This window comes from Pimephales promelas, chromosome 21, assembly GCF_988280905.1.
Source record: "Pimephales promelas chromosome 21, fPimPro1.hap1.1, whole genome shotgun sequence".
Classification (NCBI taxonomy): Eukaryota; Metazoa; Chordata; class Actinopteri; order Cypriniformes; family Leuciscidae; genus Pimephales; species Pimephales promelas.
This window is the reverse complement of record NC_142789.1, coordinates 19,191,329-19,212,547: the sequence shown is the minus strand read 5'-3', so window position 1 is coordinate 19,212,547 and position 21,219 is coordinate 19,191,329. Positions and strand designations below refer to the sequence as shown.

The following is a 21,219-nucleotide window of genomic DNA, read 5'->3' as shown; positions in this document are numbered from 1 at the left end:
AGTTCTTCACTATACTATTTTTAGCTTTAAAGAACAAGTCTGTGCCAAAGACTGATTGTTGATCCCTAAGGGGCATTTTAACGTTCTCCAAACCGTCCGGTCAGCACACTAATCGCGGTTTGTCTGGTTTTTAGACTATTCTACGTGAGGGGCTAGATGAGGTCAAACAGTTCTTCTGTTTGAACAACAGTTGTCGACTTCCTCTGAACCCAGGCCTGCTCGTCAAGGGCATCAACATACAGGTAATTACAGAATATGTCTTTATATCAAGCATTTTTAAGTCATTGTATTGTTCGTTTCGGGATGTAAGAAACAAAACATGTCTTTCATTCTCTTCATGTAGTCTTGCTCCTACTTCAACTCTAATGCAGTGCCCCTCAAGCTCTCGTTCCAGAACCAGGATCCTCTGGGAGACCACATTAACGTCATCTTTAAGGTAGCACCTTCAGGTGTCTGTGTGTTACGGATCAGCGGTTCTGCATTGCAACACTTTTTCAGGTGTTGTCTTGGTTTTTTATGGTTGTGTTCTCACTCAGGCTGGAGATGACCTGCGGCAAGACATGCTGACCCTGCAGATCATTCGGATCATGAACAAGATCTGGATCCAGGAGGGACTTGATATGAGGATGGTCATCTTCCGCTGCTTCTCTACGGGACGGGGCAGAGGTACATCCATCCCTCAATGTTAAGACTACTGTTGATGAACTCATCAGTGTCTGAAATTCACAACAGTATTTTATCAACTAGAATTAATTTAGGGCCATTTCATTTCAGAGCTTTTTTTTTTTTACCGTGTTTATGGAAACACTCCATAATGTACATTTTGTAAATGACCCTATGCCAAATACTAAATCATTGGATGACCCTATGCCACATAATAATATATATATATATATATATATATTTTTATATAATTTTTTAAGAATTTTTAAGAAAGTTTAAGAATATTTTTGTTTCCTCACATTTTCAATACCTGGAGCATTTCAGATTTTATATACATTTAAACATCACCTTCAGGGTCATGTTTTGTATATTTTTTAAATGTTTCATTAAACTAATTCTAAATCTCTGGAGCATTTTTGTCACTTGTGACACTACTTTCCCCCCCAAACCCTCGATTCCGCTCTATAGACTTGAAATTCACATTTTATACAATCATAACACTGAGGGATGGAAGTAATTTCACAACTCCTAATTTCCCTTGTGTAGGGATGGTAGAAATGATTCCAAGTGCAGAAACCCTGAGGAAGATCCAGGTTGAGCATGGAGTAACTGGTTCCTTTAAGGACCGGACCTTGGCGGACTGGCTGCAAAAACACAACCCGACTGAAGAGGAGTATGAAAAGGTACTGTATAAAATTCATTATACTATTAAAGGGTTAGTTCACCCAAAAATGAAAATTCTGTCAGTATTTACTCACCCTCATGTTGTTCCAAACCTCTATGTGTTTATTTGTTCTGCTGAACACAAAGGAAGATAATTGGAAGAATGTTTTAATCAAACAGATCTCATTCCCCATTGGTAGTCAATAGGGAATGAGATCTGTTTGATTAAAACATGAGGGTGAGTAAATACTGACAGAATTTTCATTTTTGGGTGAACTAACCCTTTAAGACTAATTTGCTCAACTAGATGGTATGTGTGAAATGTCAATCCATAGCTGCTTTAGTTCAGTTCAAGTTTATTGTCATATGCATATTATTATAGAGTATCACCGCAAGGAAAGCAAAGCAGCTAGTTGCATTTGGGTTGCATCATGTTTCTTATTTTGCCTGTCCTAAAAATAATATGAAAATGTATTGAGAGATTTGGTGATTCAATCCCTTGGTGTCTCAAAGTGCTTAGTTAAACTAATTCTGTTGGTTTGCTTTTTCACAGGCGGTGGAAAACTTCATCTATTCGTGTGCTGGTTGTTGTGTGGCCACATACATTCTAGGCATATGCGACCGGCACAACGACAACATCATGCTGAAGACCAGTGGACACATGTTCCATATTGACTTCGGCAAGTTCCTGGGGCATGCACAGATGTTTGGCAACATCAAACGGTAGGAACACAAAAAGAACATGGAAAAAAAGAGTTCCTCTGCCCCACATTTTGATCACTGCAACTGATTTACAACAACCTCTTTCACATTTCTTTCTTACAGCGACCGGGCTCCTTTCGTGTTTACGTCTGACATGGCATATGTCATCAATGGAGGTGACAAGCCATCAAGCCGCTTCCATGATTTTGTGGACTTGTGCTGTGAGGCCTACAATCTCATTAGGAAACACGCACATTTGTTTCTTAACCTGCTTGGCCTGGTGAGTTCCCAGATAACTCCACATACCGGTGTTTCACGAGTTTCCCACATTCTGTTTTAGTTGAATGCATTCACTGAGTTGCCTGTTATTTGAATGCTTTGTATTCTTCTGGTCTAACTGTGTGTTTGTATGCAGATGCTGTCCAGTGGGATACCGGAGCTGTCTGACGTGGATGATCTGAAATACGTCTATGATGCTCTGAGACCACATGAATCAGAAGCAGATGCCACCATGCACTTCACCAGGTGAGACCTTACAAGTTATTGCCAGTGTCCTTTTAAATCCATTTGTCTTGTATAGCCTTCATCTTAACCTTCTCCCATCTTCTAGGCTGATTGAGTCAAGTCTTGGCAGTGTGGCTACCAAACTCAACTTCTTCATCCATAACCTGGCCCAAATGAAGTTTGCATCCTCTGAGGAGCGTCCCGTTCTATCATTTGCTCCTCGCGTCTACACTCTTAAGAGTGACGGTGTCATTCGGAGCCTGTTTGTTTGCAGACACATCAAAACCTTTAGTCCAAGCAAAGGCTACGTAAGTCTACTGCGTTTAAATTTAGCCCGAATGCATTATGAAGATCTGTATAACCTATTATAATGTACTTGTTCACTTATTTACGCCTTCATGCAGTCTTATGTTGTAAAAGTGGAGCGGGAAGGTCAACCGGGGACAACAACTTTAGTCCAGAGGACCTTCGAAGAGTTCCATGAACTTCACAGTAGACTGCAGCTCATCTTCCCTTCCTCAAAACTACCCAGGTACCATTTTAAAACCTGACAAATGTGAATATGAAATCAAAAACTCACTGAATACACCTCGTACACCTTGACCTTGAGTGATTTGAAAAACTGCTGACTGTAGTGGGAACTTATGCAGGTTTCTGTTATCAGTGGATATATTTAGTTTGAAAACTGCGATAAGTTATGAAACCAAATGAAAGCTGGTCGTAGTACATTTCTTCTCTGTACTGTTGGTATGAATGTATTAAGCAATGTTTTGATCAACCATCAATTTCTATTACAAAAAATAAAGCTCTTCAGAGTGGTGTACAGGACCCTGATCATACTTCGGGATGTATTTTGTGGTAAAATATGCCATGTAGTAGTAGTGCTCTTCTTTTAATTTCACACCCCTCAAAATATAATGTTCCCACAGCTTCCCCAGCCGCTTTGTGATTGGTCGGTCTCGAGGAGAGGCCCTGGCAGACAGAAGGAAAGAGGAGCTAAATGGATATGTTTGGCATTTGATCCATGCTTCTCCAGAGGTGGCAGAGGTAACCTTTGACCCACTTTCATTATTGTCTTTATATTTTATAACTCTTCCCCTCATCCATTTGCACTTTGATTCAAAACGTTTGGAGTGGTGTATATAGATATTTTATATCTGATTTGCATATTGTATTTGCACTTTTGTTTGCAATTTTTTCTCTATACATTCGATTTATTGTCTTTGTGCATAATAAAATGTAAGAACTGCTACTTAAAAATTGTAAAAGCTTTAAAATGTCATTTATTCATGTGGAGTGATGATGCTGAACTTTCAGTCTTCAGATTACAAGTCACATGATCCTTCAGTAATAATTCTAATACACTGATTTGATGTTCGAGAAACATTTCCTTGTTAAATATATATATATATATATATTATTATAAAATTATATTATATATATAATAATAATAATTGTATTATTATATATATTTTATTATTATTATATATATTTATATAGGATTCTCTGAAAATCTTTTTTTAAATAATTTTAATTTAAAATGACATCTTCTGTAACATTTAAAAATGCCTTCTTTCACATTGGATAAATTAAATTCATCCTTGCGTAATCTTACGGATTCCAAATTTTAAAACAAGTGGTTGAAAATAAAAATGATAATGCTAAATGCATGTTTACATTCACCAACCACACCACCATTATTTTATTTCCTGAATAATAATAGTAAATAGAAATGTGGGCAGCTCACAGTAATTAATGTTAGTGGTTTCAGTTTAACTGGCATGTTTCTTGGAAATCAGCCATGTTCTGTGAAACCGTCCAGACAGTGCACGCTTTTACACACGTGCTGTGCTGTACTGTAGGGTGCATCTCAAGAATGTTGCCAGATCACATAGCATCCATACTATTGCTGTGACTGTACACCTGCTCATATGTTAACTGCAGTCAGTAATCTTACCCTCTTTTTTTCAGTGTGATCTGATCTACACCTTCTTTCACCCTCTACCAAGAGATGAGCGGGCAGGAAGTGTAGGAACTGTTGTTAATGCACTCCATAATAAACCACCAGGTATATTTCTTTGCCTTATTTGTCTTCTACACACCCACATACACTTCTTATGAATCCCTCTACTTACTCATGCTTTAGTATATGATGGACTCAAAGTTCATGCTGTTCATCCTGTCATCACAGCAAATCTTCTTGAGTTAGTCGGTGTAAAAGAAATATCTGTTTGGGCCAATCAGCTGCAGTCCATGTGATTGTGACGAACCCAGTGCTTATCCAGGGTCTTATCTTTTAATAGTGTAATGTGCCTGCAATCACAAAACTTTATGCACTCTGACACAAGGGATTTTAAATCTGAGCTCCAAGAAAGTGTTAAATTAATTGAGATGGATTATTTTATTCAATATCTTAAGCTTTATATATCTAACAGTACCCTTGAAATTTGAATGAATAAAACTGTTTTGAAAAAAGATGTGTGTCAACCAAGTCAATATTTTCAAGATATGATTTTAATTTAATGTTCTTTTGGGTACAATGCCAATATTTAAAGCCAGTTGTTTAATTGTTATAATCTTGCCGTTTGCTCGCACAGTAAAAATTGGAGTTTATACATAAAAAATCTGCCTGATTATATTTAGGAAAGTATTCCCTCGCAAGAATCATCTTATTTGCTGGTCTATGGAAAATAAACAACCCCAATTCTCCCCCTGGCACCAGGCCTGCATCAGACATTTTGTAAACACTTCCATCGATCAAACCCTGAGAGTTTATCACAACTAGTTAAATATTGAAAGTCATCATGAGTAGTAGCTGCACTGAGGCAGCCATAACATCTGGTGGGTTACCTTATCTTATTTGTGATAAAGGTCTCTGCGCAACGGGTTCCAGCTCTGGAAATCCAATTAGATTATTTACTTAATTCACCTGGCACGCACGCACCTTTCCACACTAAATCCAGTTCCTCCTCCTCCCCAGATGTGTCCTGGGCTCCTGTGCCTGGTACAGTGGCAGGTGAAGTGAAGCTCTCGATCCTGTACAAGAGCGACAAGCTTTTCATTATGGTGATGCACATCAGAGGCTTGGTGAGTGTTTGCCATTAATCATACGCACATACAAATGTTCAGTTGGCACTCACCAATGCGTTTTGAAAATTTTTTCAGCAACCTTTACAGGAGGGAACGGATCCTGATCCATACGTTAAATTGTACCTCCTCCCAGACCCTCAGAAAACTAGCAAGAGAAAGACCAAGGCAGCACGGAGAACATGCAACCCCACTTACAATGAGATGGTGAGAAAACATCACTATTAAATGATACTAAATAGTGTAACAGAAAAGATAATTTTTTTTTTGTTTTGTTTTTTTACATAGGGGAAATTATTTTTAACGATAAAGATCTTCTGATCTGAACTCTAAGATCTACTGTGAGTTTTGAGGTTAATCGATTGATTTAGTCTTGTACCTTTTTTTTTTTCTTTCTTTTTTTTCTCAAAATGTAGTTTTGATTGACCTTATTCCTAGTTAGTTTGGTTCATGCCTTATAATTCTACAATGAAGACTTCTTTATAAATGCTTCTGGAACAAGTGGGTGGGCACTGTTGCACTCTACTTTTTTGAATCTTCCTGAATGACATCCGTTTGTCTCTGTTTCAGCTGGTGTATGATAAGATCCCACGTGGTGATTTGCAGCAGAGAACCATTCACCTGCGGGTACTGAATGAGGGAGCATTCTGGGACAACACCCTGCTGGGTGAAACCATCATCCAATTGAAAGACCTCACCCCAGGCCATCGCATGGTAGACTGGCACCAGCTTGGCACCAGAGGCTCTGACATAAACCGTTAGCGCTTGTATGGATGCCCAGAAGTGAAGGATTTCATTTGTATATTTGAGTGTGCATGTGTTTGTCTGTCTTTGCTTATGGGTCAGGAGTTGGAGATGCCCAGCTGCTCAGAAGACTGTTTCCCCCAGTGGGGGTTTGTGTTTGTTGATTCTCCTACCCAGGAGATGTGTAGATTCGGTGATGGAGTGTCATCACTTGATACTGTTCTGGTGGGGTACCGTGCACCATGTGAACCAGAAGCGGTTCTTGGTAACACTATGGGACAAAAACCATTTGGTGACACAAGGATTGGCAAAAAGAATATTTAAAGATGAAATGACTTCCATGCGCCATATTTTTGGGGGGGATTTCTGGAAAAATTGCTGTCCATGAAACTTCAAAGCCCCATTTTGTTTTCTTGAGGATGCTGATGGAAATTTAAGTTATTTTCTTTTCAAGATGTTTCTCTATTGTGGCTCAATTTTGAGCTATGTTGTGTCTTGTGACATTTAGTTATGCCTCTTTGTATCAGATTTTGCAGATTTACCTAAAAATGAATTGTGAGGGCCGCTTTTGTACAGTTAAGTTGGGAATTTCACGTTAACTGTGGCTTTTACCTGACCATTTAAAAAAAGGGATGAACACTTGATAGTCTTGAAACCATGGTGGATTTAACTTGCTTCAAATAACCACTGCAGTGGAAACGACACACGGAGAATAGAGTGAATGTAGATTTGATCATGTAAAATAGGTGGATGCATAAAAACAAAAAGATGAGTTGCATGTACAGTATATTGAACAACCGAGACAAACCATGAGGAATATGGATTATTTCTTTACATAAACCACTCACATTTGTTTCTTTCTGAAATGATGGCACAACTTTTTTTATACATAAAAGGGTTTCAAAGGGACTTTACTTCAGGGTCGATTATTTTACCTTGATATATCAACATAACCTACACAAGGGAAATTCTATTTGAAAATAGTTGATTTGCATGCTGTAAAATTAAATATTGCATTTTTGCATTTGTTTGTCAAGTACATTGACCTCATATTTTTCCAAGTTTTATTGGTTAATTTATTTTTCCCCTTTTTTTCAAAGGGGGAGTGAAATTAAAACTTTAGACTGTAGTTCTGTCAGTATTTCCATTCCTCTTCCTCTTTATGTAAAACTGCATGTAAATTAAATGCTAAATATACCACAGTAGATTTTTTTTTTTCTTTCTTTTTCTGGGAAACGTATGCTTAAATATTTTGCATTCCGATTTGCTTTACTTTGCACTCAGTTTGATTTGAGAGGAAAAACATTATAGCTCACAGTAAGGTAGGAAGGGGAAAAGAAGTAATTGGAAATGTCATTAAATTTGTGTTTAATCTGAATCATAAAATTGTCTAGTTTAACCAATCGGCATTGATGTTTAGTGTGTGTAAAATAATAAAATGGGAAAACTATGAAGTTTTTTGAGCAAAATGCATTATGACAGGAACTGTTTTTAATCTTCATTGAATTAATGTCTTTAAATCAATTACCAACAAGTTGAAAGTTCAACCCTATGTCGAGGTGCACTAACAATCCAGTAGCCTTAAGCAAACTTGGATATGATTATCCAGGTCAATGTAGTCCCTGTTGTTCCATGGCTTTTTCTAACCAGACAAACCGGCTCAGATGATGTTTTTTCTCTCTCTCTCTCTCTCTCTTTCTCCAAGTACAGTACTTTCAAATGATGAATGATTGTGTTTTTTTTTTTTTTCCAAAGGGAACTACTGTGTGAGGTTTAACCTAATGGGAAATGATTGCATGCCAACTCTATAATGGAAAACTGAGCGTTTGTTTTGAAAATCTTTTTGTTGTGAATGTGCAGAAAAGATTGGGTTTAAAGGTTTAGATCTTTTATAACATCTGTCACCCTTATTTTAATAACTAGAGAGAAATGTGAGTGTAAAATCAATAGGGTTGACATGTAAATGCTGAGAATCTAATTTTGATGTGATCTATGGATTATAAATGGGCTTTATTCCATTTTTTTCTCCATTTCTAATTTTAGACCATGTTTTTAAAATGTATTTGCACTTAATAAATGCACAAGGAAACTGACTTGAATTCTATTCTCTTGCCTTTGCTACCAGTTTGTCTGTTGAACCACATCATCCTCTACAAAGATGGTGCAATGATCAATGTCAAATGATGAAACTTTTGTGCAAGTCTTGTTTAGATGCACATTCACATGGATTCCATGTTGAATCTCAGTTGGGCACGATTGACCACAATCCACTTTACTGAGACACGTGTGACTTTATCCCATATGCTGTTTTGTCTGTCTGTCATCACACTGAAGCAAGGATTACATCAGACTGGGGTTTATCATAAAGGCTTTAATTGCCTGTCTGAACAGTCCATGTTCTTCCACATTACTCATTATTCTGATACTCCAGACAATTCTGATGACATTTCTCATTCATCTATGTTAATGTAACAAATTAAAACATTCCATTGAGACTGAGTTTAATTAGGACAACCTTGGAATCAGTTTTTACTTGCGGGGTGTCTAGAAAGGGGGCACAGGGTGGCACTGGAATATGATTTGACCCGCTGGTTAGATTAGCTAACGTAACTTCGTCCGTGTAATCGTCAAATATCGTCATTTTGTGACATCGGAGGATTTTGTGGCCAGAGGCTAGAGAATACAGTCAGTAGTAGGGGCTGTTCCACATGTTTTCAACCGGTTGCGTTTCCCGAAAGCATCATTAGTTAACTATGGTCGCAAGTTTGTCGCAATTTCAATTGAACTCTACTGGTAACGATGTAATTTGCGACCATAGTTGGTGAACGATGCTTTCGGGAAACGCACTCCTGAATAGTATGGGTTACCATCCTCTTTTTTTCCGGACCTGTCCGGCCATCGATGCCTGGGATTCAGCTTTTGCTTTCTGCTGTCGCCATTCATTGTTTACATGCACACCTTTGGTTCAGTCTAACTGAATTCATTACAATTGGTGAATCTGAATGTATTGTTTACATGAACGCTAACACGTGATCGGTTTTTGTGCGTTTTAGCATTGCTAAGAAAATTCCTGCTCCTCCGTGAGCGATGCGAGACCGGTTCGTCTCACAGGTGTCTCTCATCGGTAATCACGCCACCGGCCTCGCCCCATTCTCCCATGGCCCTAGCGTCGTCTTGCTCGCCACAGTAAACATAATGAATGGCGACTGTAGAACGCTAAAGCCGAATCCCGGACATTTTGGGCGATATCGAAACACATTTTCGGGCACACTCATCACGGAGACTCACTAGTAGCCTAGACTTTTTGTTTAACTACTGCGCTCTGTTACTGGTAGGTGTGGCCTCCTAGGGCAGCAAAACAAGTGCATTCTGTAAGAGCCAAAAATACATTTTCTGGCTTTTCTCAGTCTAGAAAGCTCCAAATTCAAAAATAATTTCACATTTCTTATACATAAATGACCAAGTTTAAATACGCATTCATCTTTCCAGAGGTGAAGTATCCCTTTAAGAAACCAAGATTTCATGCAGAGAACGTTCGCACACACACAGTTAAATGAGTAATTAATGCCTATAAGTGATGTTTTTTTATTTTTATTTATTACAACAAAACTACGTGATCCAATACATGTAAAATATAAAATGATTTTCAGGCTCGTGTTCACTGCCAGATTTAATACCATCTATATTAGGGCACTAGCAAAGATTTTTTTATATTGTCATTAATATTTTCTAAACAAGTATATATTTCAGTTGACTGTCTAAATACTGGTATTTAGTGAAAATCACAAAAGGATATATATATATATATATATATATATATATATATATATATATATGTGTGTGTGTGTGTGTGTGTGTAAAACAATATGTCAAATTCATGCTGAAAGTTTCCTTGACTTCGTATAAATAAGTCGAACTACTAGAGTAGAATTAGAACATACTGAGAGATGTGTTGCCGTGCATTGCGGGGAATGCATGCACGGAACATCTTATATAACACGCATCAATTTACCACGTGAGATCAGAATTTTACCACGGTCCCCAGGCGCGCGGTAATGGTACTGAAAATTAGAGACACTCCCTTACAGCTTTTCTGATGAAATCTCTCCGCTTTAGCTCAGCGGCTAGGGAACAAAACGGCGACGTCAACGAGTCTAAACACCAAGTATTTCCATTTAAAACGAGATAAAAGTGAAACCACTTGTTTTGTAACTCGTAAGGACCCCGCTTTGACTCGGTTTTGATGTTCCTGACGTTTTTTCTCCAACAAAAATACAGTATTTTCTTTCGAAAAACGCGGCAGCCGGGCTAGATTGAGGTGACTGAAGACTTGACAGTTGAAGAACCGACGCTCGCTTCCACTCAAACGTCAAAATGGCTTTTGTTTCAAGCTTTCCTTTGGAGTATATCAGCCTATCTTACTCGTACACCACCTCCGAATGCCTTTCCTTTCCTTCTGCTGCTTCTACAGTCCCTTCAACCCGAAATAATTGGTGTTCTTTTCCTCAGGACGGCACAGTTGGCGTTAACACTGCGGTCAATATGGACGCCAAAGCTATTAGCGCGAGCCGGCATGGACTCATCACAGTCTAAACGACATGGACTCTTTCATTTACCCCAGAAAATATTCATCTGTAAGTTACTCATGGATGGTGTTAAGGGCTGGAAGAAATGAGAAAACGGAGTGTTTTGGTTTTTCGTAGCTAACATTTAGCCATATAGTAACGTTAAAGCCTGATACTAGCTGCGTTAGCCAGCTAAGCCGTATAAGGATATATTTGTTGTATTAGAAACTGTTCTGTATATTATCATAATTCTGAGACATTTAAACGACATTCGAAGCCGCAGCACTTTTATGCAAATTAAGTCACAGTTAACAGTGTGTTTAACGAGACACTTCTTAAGGAAGTAAATTAATTTGTTAGTTTTCTATTTGCGATAAGTTTATGTAGTTCATCGCATTTCATATTTTGCATAAGTATGAGCACACATGAACACTTTCCTCAAGGGGACACGCGGCCCGCGCGTGGCGGTGACGAGCGCACTGACAGCTCGTGGATAAGCGTGTTCTCGGTGGTCTCCAGGCCTGCCTGGTCTTTCCTGCAGAGATATTTCCCGGGAAGAGCCCAAACTTCATTTGAAATGAATTCAAATCTAGATATTGGAAACTCTCTGGCCCCTTTGAGAGTTGAATATCTCCACTGCCAGCATGAAAACGCGGCGCATGCGTCCTCCAGAGATCGGGGGACTCTAGTCTGGTTCACGCACGATTCGTTGAGCGAACTGGGAATTCAAAACACCTCCCAGCAAGAGTTTAATCTCCAAAAGCAGGCATCGGTCGGATACCTCGGAACGGCGAGAAACTTGCTCAGCCAGGTGTTAATGAACACTCCGGAAAAAAGGCGCGCGAAACCAGAAAGCGGATGCGTTTTGTGCCCGGATACCGTGCGATCCTCTAACAGATGGTGGAGGGGTGAATTTGGGGAGGCTGATGACAAACCTCAAAACTTGCTGCTAAATGTAGCACAAAGCAGAAAAGAGACTGACACTAGCTGGCAGCATTGTGAAGAACATCACAGTGTCGGCTATTGTCAGAGCCGCTTGACTGCGGCCGTTGCCATGACGAACGATCTGTGTGTATGTAGCAATGATGAGCCATCAATGCACAACGAAAGCACTGGTCCCTTGTGCTCCAAAGAGCTGACCCACAATGCAAGCCTGCACATGCCCAAACCGGAATCCCTTCCCAACTCATACCAGCTTCCATTAGATGTTAAACAGCAACTTCTAGTTTGTAGTAGAGCCTATAATGATGTGGCAGTTCTGACCCCTGACCAAGATAATGGCTACTCCAGCTTGGAGGAAGAACACTCAAATAGTAAACTTCACATGAAGCTGCTTTCCAAGGAACAGGAGGTGTCGGAAACAGCCGAAGACAACCCATCTCAGAGTAACACTACAGAGAGTGACTGTCATAGTGAACCTGTCATTTGTGAGGAGGAAATTAAGGAAAGTGAACAAGAGGAATCTGAGAAGACTACAAAAGCAGTTCCGGCTGCTGAAAACGGTCAGTTTTTGGCCACGCCTCAATGTCAAAACAAGGTAATTGCTTACATCATGGGCAGCCCTTGCAGTGGCGAATCTGACTCGGAGGATGATGGCGATTGGGACAGTGATGACGATGATGGCTTTGACAGTGTAGGCTCATCCCACTTCTCAGAGTCTGAGGACCTGGATGACAGCGACGATGAATCTGAGCAAGACTCGGATGGAGAGGAGGCCGACTCCGAGACCGAGAGGCTGTGGAATTCTCTGTGCCAAAACGGGGATCCTTATAACCCGAGGAACTTCAGAGCTCCTATAAGGACAGCCTCCAAGCCAAGCCCTGTGTCCACAGACTCCTCGGTCTCCGAGTCTCCACCAGCGCGCATGTCCTCCCAGCATCCTCCGCCTCCGTCGTCGCCCTCGCTCTCAGAGAACGAGTCGAGTGAAGACACCTGTGAGATGGATGAGGAAGAGAATCAGAGACTCTGGAACTCCTTTAGCTGCTCAGCAGACCCCTACAGCCTCTACAACTTCCAGGCCTCTATTCAGACTCAGAAAACCCTCAAAGTCACCTGCAAGGAGAAGGCGCCTGGAACGCCACACTACAAGAGAGAGGAGGCTGAGGACCGGCTGGACAGCGGATTCTCAGAGATTTCCCCTATGCCGTGCTCAAGCAGTGCCACAGTTGTTCAGCTGAGGAAGGTTTGTATAACATTGACTGTTTATTATTACATCACATTCCAGTCTGAAAGTACTTGTATAATTATCTTTCTGAATGTTTTGTTTGCTTACAAAGTACGAGGTGGTGTGGTTGGCTTAAGAACACTTTTGTCTAGAATTGAAGAATGAATCAGATGGAGACAGTATCTCCTTTGACTCATGCGGTTGTTAATAGAGTAGTTTTTCTGCAGTTTTGTTTATAGTCATAGACTGTTAATACACTGTAATTTCACCAAAATGTTTAAAATTATTACACATGCTTCATCATATCCTGGTAAGTTTTTTTTTTTGCTGATGGAGGAAGCAATTTCCTTAGGAACTTCAATTTTAAACCGCCAACATGGCAACCTTTGTTTTTAATATCTAATATAGTTGTTTTAGATAAGATAAGACTTTATTAACCTCCTGGAGGAAATTGAAGTGCTTGCAGCCGTGGTTCACTACACGGGACTTAAACACTGGTAGGTAAAATAAAGTAGTAACTCTTTGATAAGGTTAATATAGTTAACATTGCTTAATGCACTAGTTATCATTAATTATTTTTACAACATTTATTAATCTAAGTTAATATTGATTTCTATGTGTTTGGAAAGAAGTTTGATCATTTGTTTGATCAAAAATACATTAATACAGTAAAGTTGTGATATTATTGAAATTTTAATAAATTTAGAAATGTAATTCCTGTGAAGTTGAATTTTCAGCTTCATTGCAGCCTTCAGTGTCACATGATCCATTAGAAATTATTCTATTATACTGATTTGCTGCTCAAGAAACATTTCTCATATTATCTCATATCATCAGTTGAAAATGGTTACGCTGCTTAATATTTCTGTGGAAACAGTTTTAACAGTGTAAACAGCGTAGTTATTTAAAATTGTAATGATATTTCACAATATTACTGTTATTGTTGTATTTTTGATTCAATAAATACAACCGTTTAGTGCACATGAGAGACTTCCTTAAAAAACGTCTTACCGAGCCCAAATTTTTGAACTGTGGTGTTAATATTTTTATTCAGCAAGAACACAATCAATCAAAATGTACGGTAAAGACTATTGTTTTTAGAAAAGATTTATATTTCAAATAAATACTGTTCTTTTGAACTGTACATTCATTAAGTAATCCTAAAAAAATGTCAGCTGTCAACATTGATGATAAAATTTTTTTCATGAATGGCAAATCAGCATATTTAAATTCTTTGAATAATCATGTGACACTGACGAATTGGCTAAAAAAGCAGCTTTGCCATCACATAAATAAATACAAAAATTAAATATGTTAATGGAAAACAGTGAATTTAAATTGTAATAATATTTAACAATATTACTCTTTGTACAAATAAATGCAGCCTTATGGTTATGATACACGGGCAACTTTTTTGAGCAATATTTCCAAGTGATGTTGCTTGGGCACTTTCCCATTGAGAATGAGCAACAAATGTCCTCCTGGGTGCCTGTTGACGGCAACATTGCTCAAAAAGTTGCCCCGTGTATCATCACCTTTGAAAAACTATCTTTCAGACCCCAAGGTTTTGAATGGTAATTACACAATTGATTTTTAACATTTCAAAAATTGTCAACATGAATTAACAATGAACAATAATAATTTATACATTAACATAAACCTGGAATAAGAAATTGTTGCCCATTGTTATTTCTTGACACCTGATGCCTATTTATAAATTGAACTACATTATAGATTTGCCAAGATGGTAAGAGATTACACTATGAAACGTGCTTTTCATATATTCGAAATAATGGTTTGTCCTCATCAGATCAACAATAGAGTATTTAGTTATGTGTAATAATCCTTTATTGTATACAATGAATGGTAGCAGCAACACTTAATCTTCTTTCACGCTATTATTCTGCCTTGTTTCCATTCTTTGTCAAAATGGCAACATAGGCTAGGCATGAGAACATGATGTAAAGCCATGCAATATCATTTTTTTAAACATTTCCCCCTCCTCTGTCTGTGATGATCTGATGCAATGGTTCCATTTTGCTGTCTCCAGGGAGACCGAGTTTGTGCGCTGGCCATTACTCATTATCACTTTATAGCGTGCCGCATTTCATGACTCTGTCATCACACTAGTCAGAGTCATTAGTGTCAGTCTGCGGGCACAATCACATACACCCTCACGTTATAGCTCAATTCTCAACAGTTTAAGCACAATCTCGTGTTACTTGGCAACTGTGAAGTGACGAGTCTGAAAAGGGAGCAGAAATAAGAGCATTTGGTCTAAATTGCAAATTAGTTAGTCAATTTTTCCTTTAGTTTATTAGTTATTGATTCTCATTTGCTTTCAAGAATGTTGAGAACGCTCATGGGATGCCAGGTTTTAATGACAAAGAAATGCTCTACTTCTACAGCTTGTTAAACATAGATGACATTGTATTATACCCAGTCTTTTTGTTTATTCCTTTCTCAGGTGACATTTATGGAAGAGGTCGAGGAGTTCTATGCCAGCAGCGATGAGGACCGCCATGGGCCCTGGGAGGAAATTGCCCGGGACCGCTGTCGTTTTCAGCGCCGTGTACAGGAAGTTGAAGAGACTATCAGCTACTGCCTTGCTCCTACTTTCCGCCTGGACATTTTTCATAGGCTCTACAGTGCTAGCTAATCAAAAGCTTTGTTTGTTGTTTGGCGGTAAGTGTAAACGATGAATAAAAATAATATATATCTATATATATATATATATATCAATAGTTTAATTCAGGGCATCAGGAGGCCCTTAAATGTTCAAAGGGCTCACAATTCACAAATCCAAGGAACTCCATGGTTCCTGCCAGGGAAAGTCACCTCACTCGAGTCGTGCTGAAATGTTTTGTGCTGATTGTCGTGTGGATTTTGGAAATATGCATTTTGTTTTTCTTTCATGAAAGTCACACTGTCCTTTTTAGCCCTTATTACAATAGTTAAACTTAAAGGAGAAAAACAGAGTTTAACACATGTTTGAACGCAGGATTCCCACTCAGTGCCGAACACTAAAAGTTTCAAAATTACAATTGCATCTACTTCAGAGTTTTTTTTGTTTTTGTTTTTCTCATGCCTGTTGGAAAGTTGATTTAATTATTATTTGACTTGTTTTAGTGATGCACGAACAGTACACACAAGTGCACTAACTCCACCTCACAAGGTGACACTAAATTGATGTTTCCCTTAGAACTGTATTAGTGCGAAAGTATTCTGGAGGGAAAGTGGTTAGCTTTCCAGTCCCTGTTGTTTTCGTCTTGCAGGCCTTCTTACAAACTCAAAGCCAAAGATAACGTTCTTCTGCTCTGCAAAGGATTCATGAAACCGGGTCTCAGTGTTTCATGCTACAGGGCGCACCAGGTGAACAATACCCAAGAGTAATCACACTCATTACCTGCATTAAACCTAGTGGTATTTTGCTGGAGCTGAGCAATGCTTTTATCAGTGTCTGTTCCTGTGTTTGAGTGGAGGTATATGGACGTGGGCCTTAGTGCAATGTATTCGCATGATCCTAAATGGAAAGATGTTCTTTTCCCCATCACTATTTAGTGGACACAACCAATTATCTTAATCTGTGGAAATCGCTGTCGTGTAATGGGGTTTTTCTCTGTGCTTTGAACTGTGGCAGCTGTGACTAACATAGTAAAATCTTGACTATAAAGGTGAAATGCAGGGACAAAATGCATGGTTTTGATCTGATATATAATATGCTTGATGTTGAAGCATAAAGGTAATTTGTTAATCAGTATAACATTAAAGCATTTTATTTTTGTAATACATTTTAGCATTTCAGCATCTGTTATGGCGTTTGTGATGAAAGGCTAGTCATAATTTAATTAACAATCAATAAAAGGTAAAGCCGAAAAAATGACTCGTGTACTCGTTTTGTTTTTTGCACTATACTGCATCAAATCACACAAATTGTTATACCTTGGCATGACATGTATATTTTCAGTGGTAAAAAGTTATAAAATTAAAATATCAAATGTGTGTTGGTTTAGAAAATGAAACTTTCTTGCTCTCTAATACATGAAAGCTGGTTTATTGTTGTTGCAGTATATTGTAAGTAGCCTACTTTATACAATACTAAATACTACATTGCAAAATGCTGCTTAAACCTTCAATTTCCCGCATGAACTGTAGTAATATTTGTTAAATAGGCTATAAGCCGTTATTTATTCCTCATTATTTGATTATCACCCGTTGACATGTTTTTCAAAACTGGATTTAAAATTACCACTTTTATTTCTGTACATCCATGCGACAAAGTAGCACACTAGGTCTACTGTTTAAAATTTGGATTGTAATTAATGCTTACTGTTTCGCATTCTACTCTCATACTGTGCATAAACTTGTGCACTTGGCTTTATTAAAGCCAATTACTGTTTATAAAGTTTATGCACAGCTGCACTACTTCCTGGACTTAAGCCAGCTCCTTGTTTCCTGTCTTCCAGGACAAACTTGATGAATTCAGGTGTGCCTGATTATTGTTGCCGTGGCTACTGAGGTCAGGCACACCTGAATTAATCAATTTGTCCAAAAATGGAAGACAGGAAACAAGGAGCTGGCTTAAGTTCAGGAAGTAGTGCAGCTGTGCATAAAAGCCAATTGACAGGATAGGCCTGTAGTGCACAGTACTCAGAACTAAGTGTGGTTTGCTAATATTCCAATCTCTACATCATCATTCAGCACTGAGTCCTGATTATTTTGTGGATTCATGTACTCGACGGAATAATGTTACCTTGAAGACGCCATCATTTCATCCACATGACAACAAATCCTAGTTCTTTGTTTGGACGACAGCATAATGGGATGTGATCATCTCAGTCAGTCAGGAGGAGTTTCAAGATAAGTTATTCATTCATAAACCATTTTCGATTTTAGACACTTTCTAGTTCAGTTATATTTACTTGTGTTGTTATTTGGAGTCTTTATTAGCTCGATGTTGGTGTATTGACACGACAAAGAAGTGCGAGTTCTCAAGGGATATAATGTGTTTACAGGGAGAGTTTGCTGTAGAAATTGGAAACTTAACGTTAAAGGAATGTGGGACGGCTTTGCAGAAACGGTAGGCCTATGAGCAATGATGATGTGTTCATTAAGGCATGGTGTTTACTTTATCCAATTTAAAAATACTGTAAGTGACCAGCCGATATAAGTCCACGGATAAACCAAACTAACATGCTTTTCCCCCATTGCCAATGCGTCTTAGGAACTGGAACATAATAAAACATTGTTGACTCAAACGAGTCGTGACAAACAGTCCTTTCCCTTCTATTTTCATTTAGAAAAAGTCAATATTTACATTTTGTACATTTTTGCATATTTTTCCAGCCAGGCTACTATTTTTTCTTTGACTGTTTTAGTGACTGAATGTTTAGAGAGAAGACTTGCTCGACAGCCAGGGCAGTATGCAAACAAAATGAGAGAGAAAAAAAAAAACATATGAGAAAACATATTTTAAGCTCGCTTTTGGTTATTTTTTATCAGTCAGTAGAGGGCGCTGTTTATTATATGTAATTAGAGAGCACAGTATATCGTTCGTCACTAGATGGCGCTGTGTAGAATTGTCCATAGAGAACACTGTTTACTGTTTACCACTTGATGCCGCTGTATACCAATTGTTTTAGGTCTACAAGGAGTGATAAAAGTGGTTTAAAAAGAACAAGATGTGACAAAGGACCACTTTTAGTATTTTTGTAGAAGCATTTGTTGCCGTTTTGGATGGTTTATAAAACAATAAAATGTTATCTAAACTATAAGTCACCCTATACTTGAGTTCCAGCTCTAAATTGCTGCTGGAATAAGACAAGTATTTGCAATAGACTCTTTCAGCTGTTGCTTTAAGTGTTTAGGCTTGTCTGGCCAACAAGAAGCGACATACAATGTAATTGCAGTAATCTTCTGTATCTGTTGATGCTTGTGTGAGCTAAAGGTGTGTCTGTCTGCTGTAGTTGAGAGTCTGGAATGTTAGGAATTAGATTAAATCCAGCTGAAGATTCAGCAGATGAAATTTGAGAAGCATCACCTGCCACTGACACTCAGCTTACTGTGCTCAGGAAACAATAATATATATATATATATATATATATATATATATATTGTAAGATGTACTTTTATTTAAATATATTGGAAAATGTTATTTATTCATGTGATGGCAAAGCTGCATTTTTAGCAGCCATTACTCCAGTCTTTATTGTTCACATGATCCTTGAAAATTTGATGCTCTATATATTTTTTTTCTCAGTGTTTATTATTCTCAATTTAATTTAATTATTGTTAACAGTTATGCAGCCTAATATTTTGGTGGAAACTGTGGTTCTTTTTTTTTTAGGATGCTTTAATGAATAAAAGATTCAAAAGATCAGCATGTATTAATTATTTAAAAAAAATAATTATTCATATTTTATATAACATATATTTTTCAAAACCTGGGCTACTCTAAAACTGCAGAAAAATCAAAGCCAAAAATCTGAACAAGCTGTGTTTAAAATTTTAGGTTTATACTGTATATTTTTTTAAAAAGAGCTGTCTGTGATATTTCGTTTGGGCGCAGTACCAAACTTTTTCACTAGGGCACAATCAGATTCCATTGCTGCCCATATAAGGGCGCCTTCATCTCCACGTGTTTTAAGAGATCTTAAAATTGTCAAACAATTTATGAAGTAGAGATATTCCTGTTCAGGAATATCTATCTCCTATTCAGAAGTAGTATGGGAAGTTTGGCAGATTTTGATATGAATTCAACCTCTAAGAAACATTATAGCTTCCTTCCACATCACAAATGGTGAATTTATTATTTTTCTAAAATAATTGAATGGATGCAATCTTTAGAACTCTTGGCATGAAAACAAACTGAGGTTTCTACTTTTTTTCCATGATTTTTTTATGTTTATTGCTATTTCAAAATAAAGGTCTGAACATGCTTTATGATTATGAAAATAATTATTGTTTCAAATTGATAAATTATGGCTCCTGTGCAATTTATTTTGTCACCAAATATGGAAACTAGAGATTGTAAGCTTTCAAATGATATATAGTTTGTCAATATTACCTAAGGTCTTTTCTAAGATATTATTGTTATATAAATAATATCTTATCCACCTGTGGGACGTGACCGTTAAGGGGTTAATATTAGAAAATAATTTTGTAACATTATTAACGCATTTATTGTCATTTTTTGATGCAGTGCAATTAAAGTAACATGTAGCCACTGCATTAAAGGTATCGTTCACTTTGAAATTAATTTTTGATATGTTTTAGCTTACTTCAGGGCATCCAAGATGTAGGTGTCTTAGTTTCCGCAGTAGTTTCAATTTAGGTCAAACCGTTCTTGTGTGTCAGTCATATAATGCAGGTCTATGGGGTCCACCTCAAAGAGCATGCACAGAGAAGTCCAAATTAAACATGATTTAATGACTCATAAATGTAAGTACACATTGATGGCCCTAAACACGAAACGAGCGGTTTGTGTGAGAAAATGAGCAGTATTTATATCGTTTTTACCTCTTGTCACCACAGCCAAGAGCCGGAGGATCCAAGAGCCGGAAGTGTAGCCGAAATATGAAGTTATTTTCATATAGCCTACTCAAGTTACATACATAATCGGATGTGCTATCATATACATGTGCAATCAATTTATATTTATAAAAATTTGAAGAAACATTGTTAACTACCCACATGGAAAGTCCCCATGAAACATGGAAACTGAATGTGTGTGTGTAGGTGTGCTTGTTTCTCAGTATACAAGGGGTTAATCCACGGCTCTAAGCCGGAATCTCAAGTGCCATTGGTGGGCTTCTTGCCTGGGGGTGGGTTTGTGAGAGATTACAGTTTAATTTTTTCCCCTCTTTTTTTTTAATTAAACAGAAAATAGAAGCAGCTGTGAAAGCGTCACCAACCCCTCCCCACTGTACCCATCAACATAATGGTCCCCTTCCCATCTCCTTCTCTCTCTTCATTTTCCAACCAGCGATGATTGACAGCTCAGAGCAGGTCACGTGACGTGTAAATACCCAGGGATTTTCAGCGAGCATGCTCCACAGTGCCCCTCCTCCCCTTCTGCCTCCATTTCTCCAGTACGCTTGTCACTCCCTCCTTTATCCATCCTTTCCT

General features: G+C 38.0%; 2 protein-coding genes across 2 annotated transcripts in view; both read left to right on the top strand.

Annotated features, from left to right (window-relative positions):
- Nucleotides 1-8,456, top strand: part of pik3c2b (phosphatidylinositol-4-phosphate 3-kinase, catalytic subunit type 2 beta) — a 49,870-nt gene extending 41,414 nt beyond the window's left edge. Inside the window, exons 21-34 of the mRNA XM_039694732.2 lie at nucleotides 135-242; nucleotides 344-436; nucleotides 537-666; nucleotides 1,210-1,346; nucleotides 1,880-2,049; nucleotides 2,152-2,308; nucleotides 2,444-2,553; nucleotides 2,639-2,840; nucleotides 2,937-3,064; nucleotides 3,462-3,579; nucleotides 4,504-4,600; nucleotides 5,513-5,619; nucleotides 5,698-5,826; nucleotides 6,190-8,456. Coding sequence (XP_039550666.2) covers nucleotides 135-242; nucleotides 344-436; nucleotides 537-666; nucleotides 1,210-1,346; nucleotides 1,880-2,049; nucleotides 2,152-2,308; nucleotides 2,444-2,553; nucleotides 2,639-2,840; nucleotides 2,937-3,064; nucleotides 3,462-3,579; nucleotides 4,504-4,600; nucleotides 5,513-5,619; nucleotides 5,698-5,826; nucleotides 6,190-6,381 — 1,878 coding nt within the window. The 3' untranslated portion in view covers nucleotides 6,382-8,456. The remainder of the gene's footprint in view (nucleotides 1-134; nucleotides 243-343; nucleotides 437-536; nucleotides 667-1,209; nucleotides 1,347-1,879; nucleotides 2,050-2,151; nucleotides 2,309-2,443; nucleotides 2,554-2,638; nucleotides 2,841-2,936; nucleotides 3,065-3,461; nucleotides 3,580-4,503; nucleotides 4,601-5,512; nucleotides 5,620-5,697; nucleotides 5,827-6,189) is intronic.
- Nucleotides 8,457-10,592: 2,136 nt separating this feature from the next.
- On the top strand, nucleotides 10,593-15,894 carry ppp1r15b (protein phosphatase 1, regulatory subunit 15B). Its single transcript, XM_039694773.2, has 2 exons — nucleotides 10,593-13,110; nucleotides 15,560-15,894. The coding sequence occupies exons 1-2, from the start codon at nucleotides 11,344-11,346 to the stop codon at nucleotides 15,749-15,751; spliced, it is 1,959 nt and encodes a 652-aa protein (XP_039550707.2). The 5' UTR covers nucleotides 10,593-11,343; the 3' UTR covers nucleotides 15,752-15,894.
- The last annotated feature ends 5,325 nt before the right edge of the window (nucleotides 15,895-21,219 follow it).

What these genes read in the sequence shown, in the direction of transcription:
- ppp1r15b (XM_039694773.2), top strand. Translation starts at nt 11,344, where the DNA reads ATGAGCACACATGAACACTTTCCTCAAGGGGACACGCGGCCCGCGCGT. An exon ending in CAGTTGTTCAGCTGAGGAAG is followed by an intron (nt 13,111 to 15,559) that starts GTTTGTATAACA and finishes TTCCTTTCTCAG; the next exon opens with GTGACATTTATGGAAGAGGT.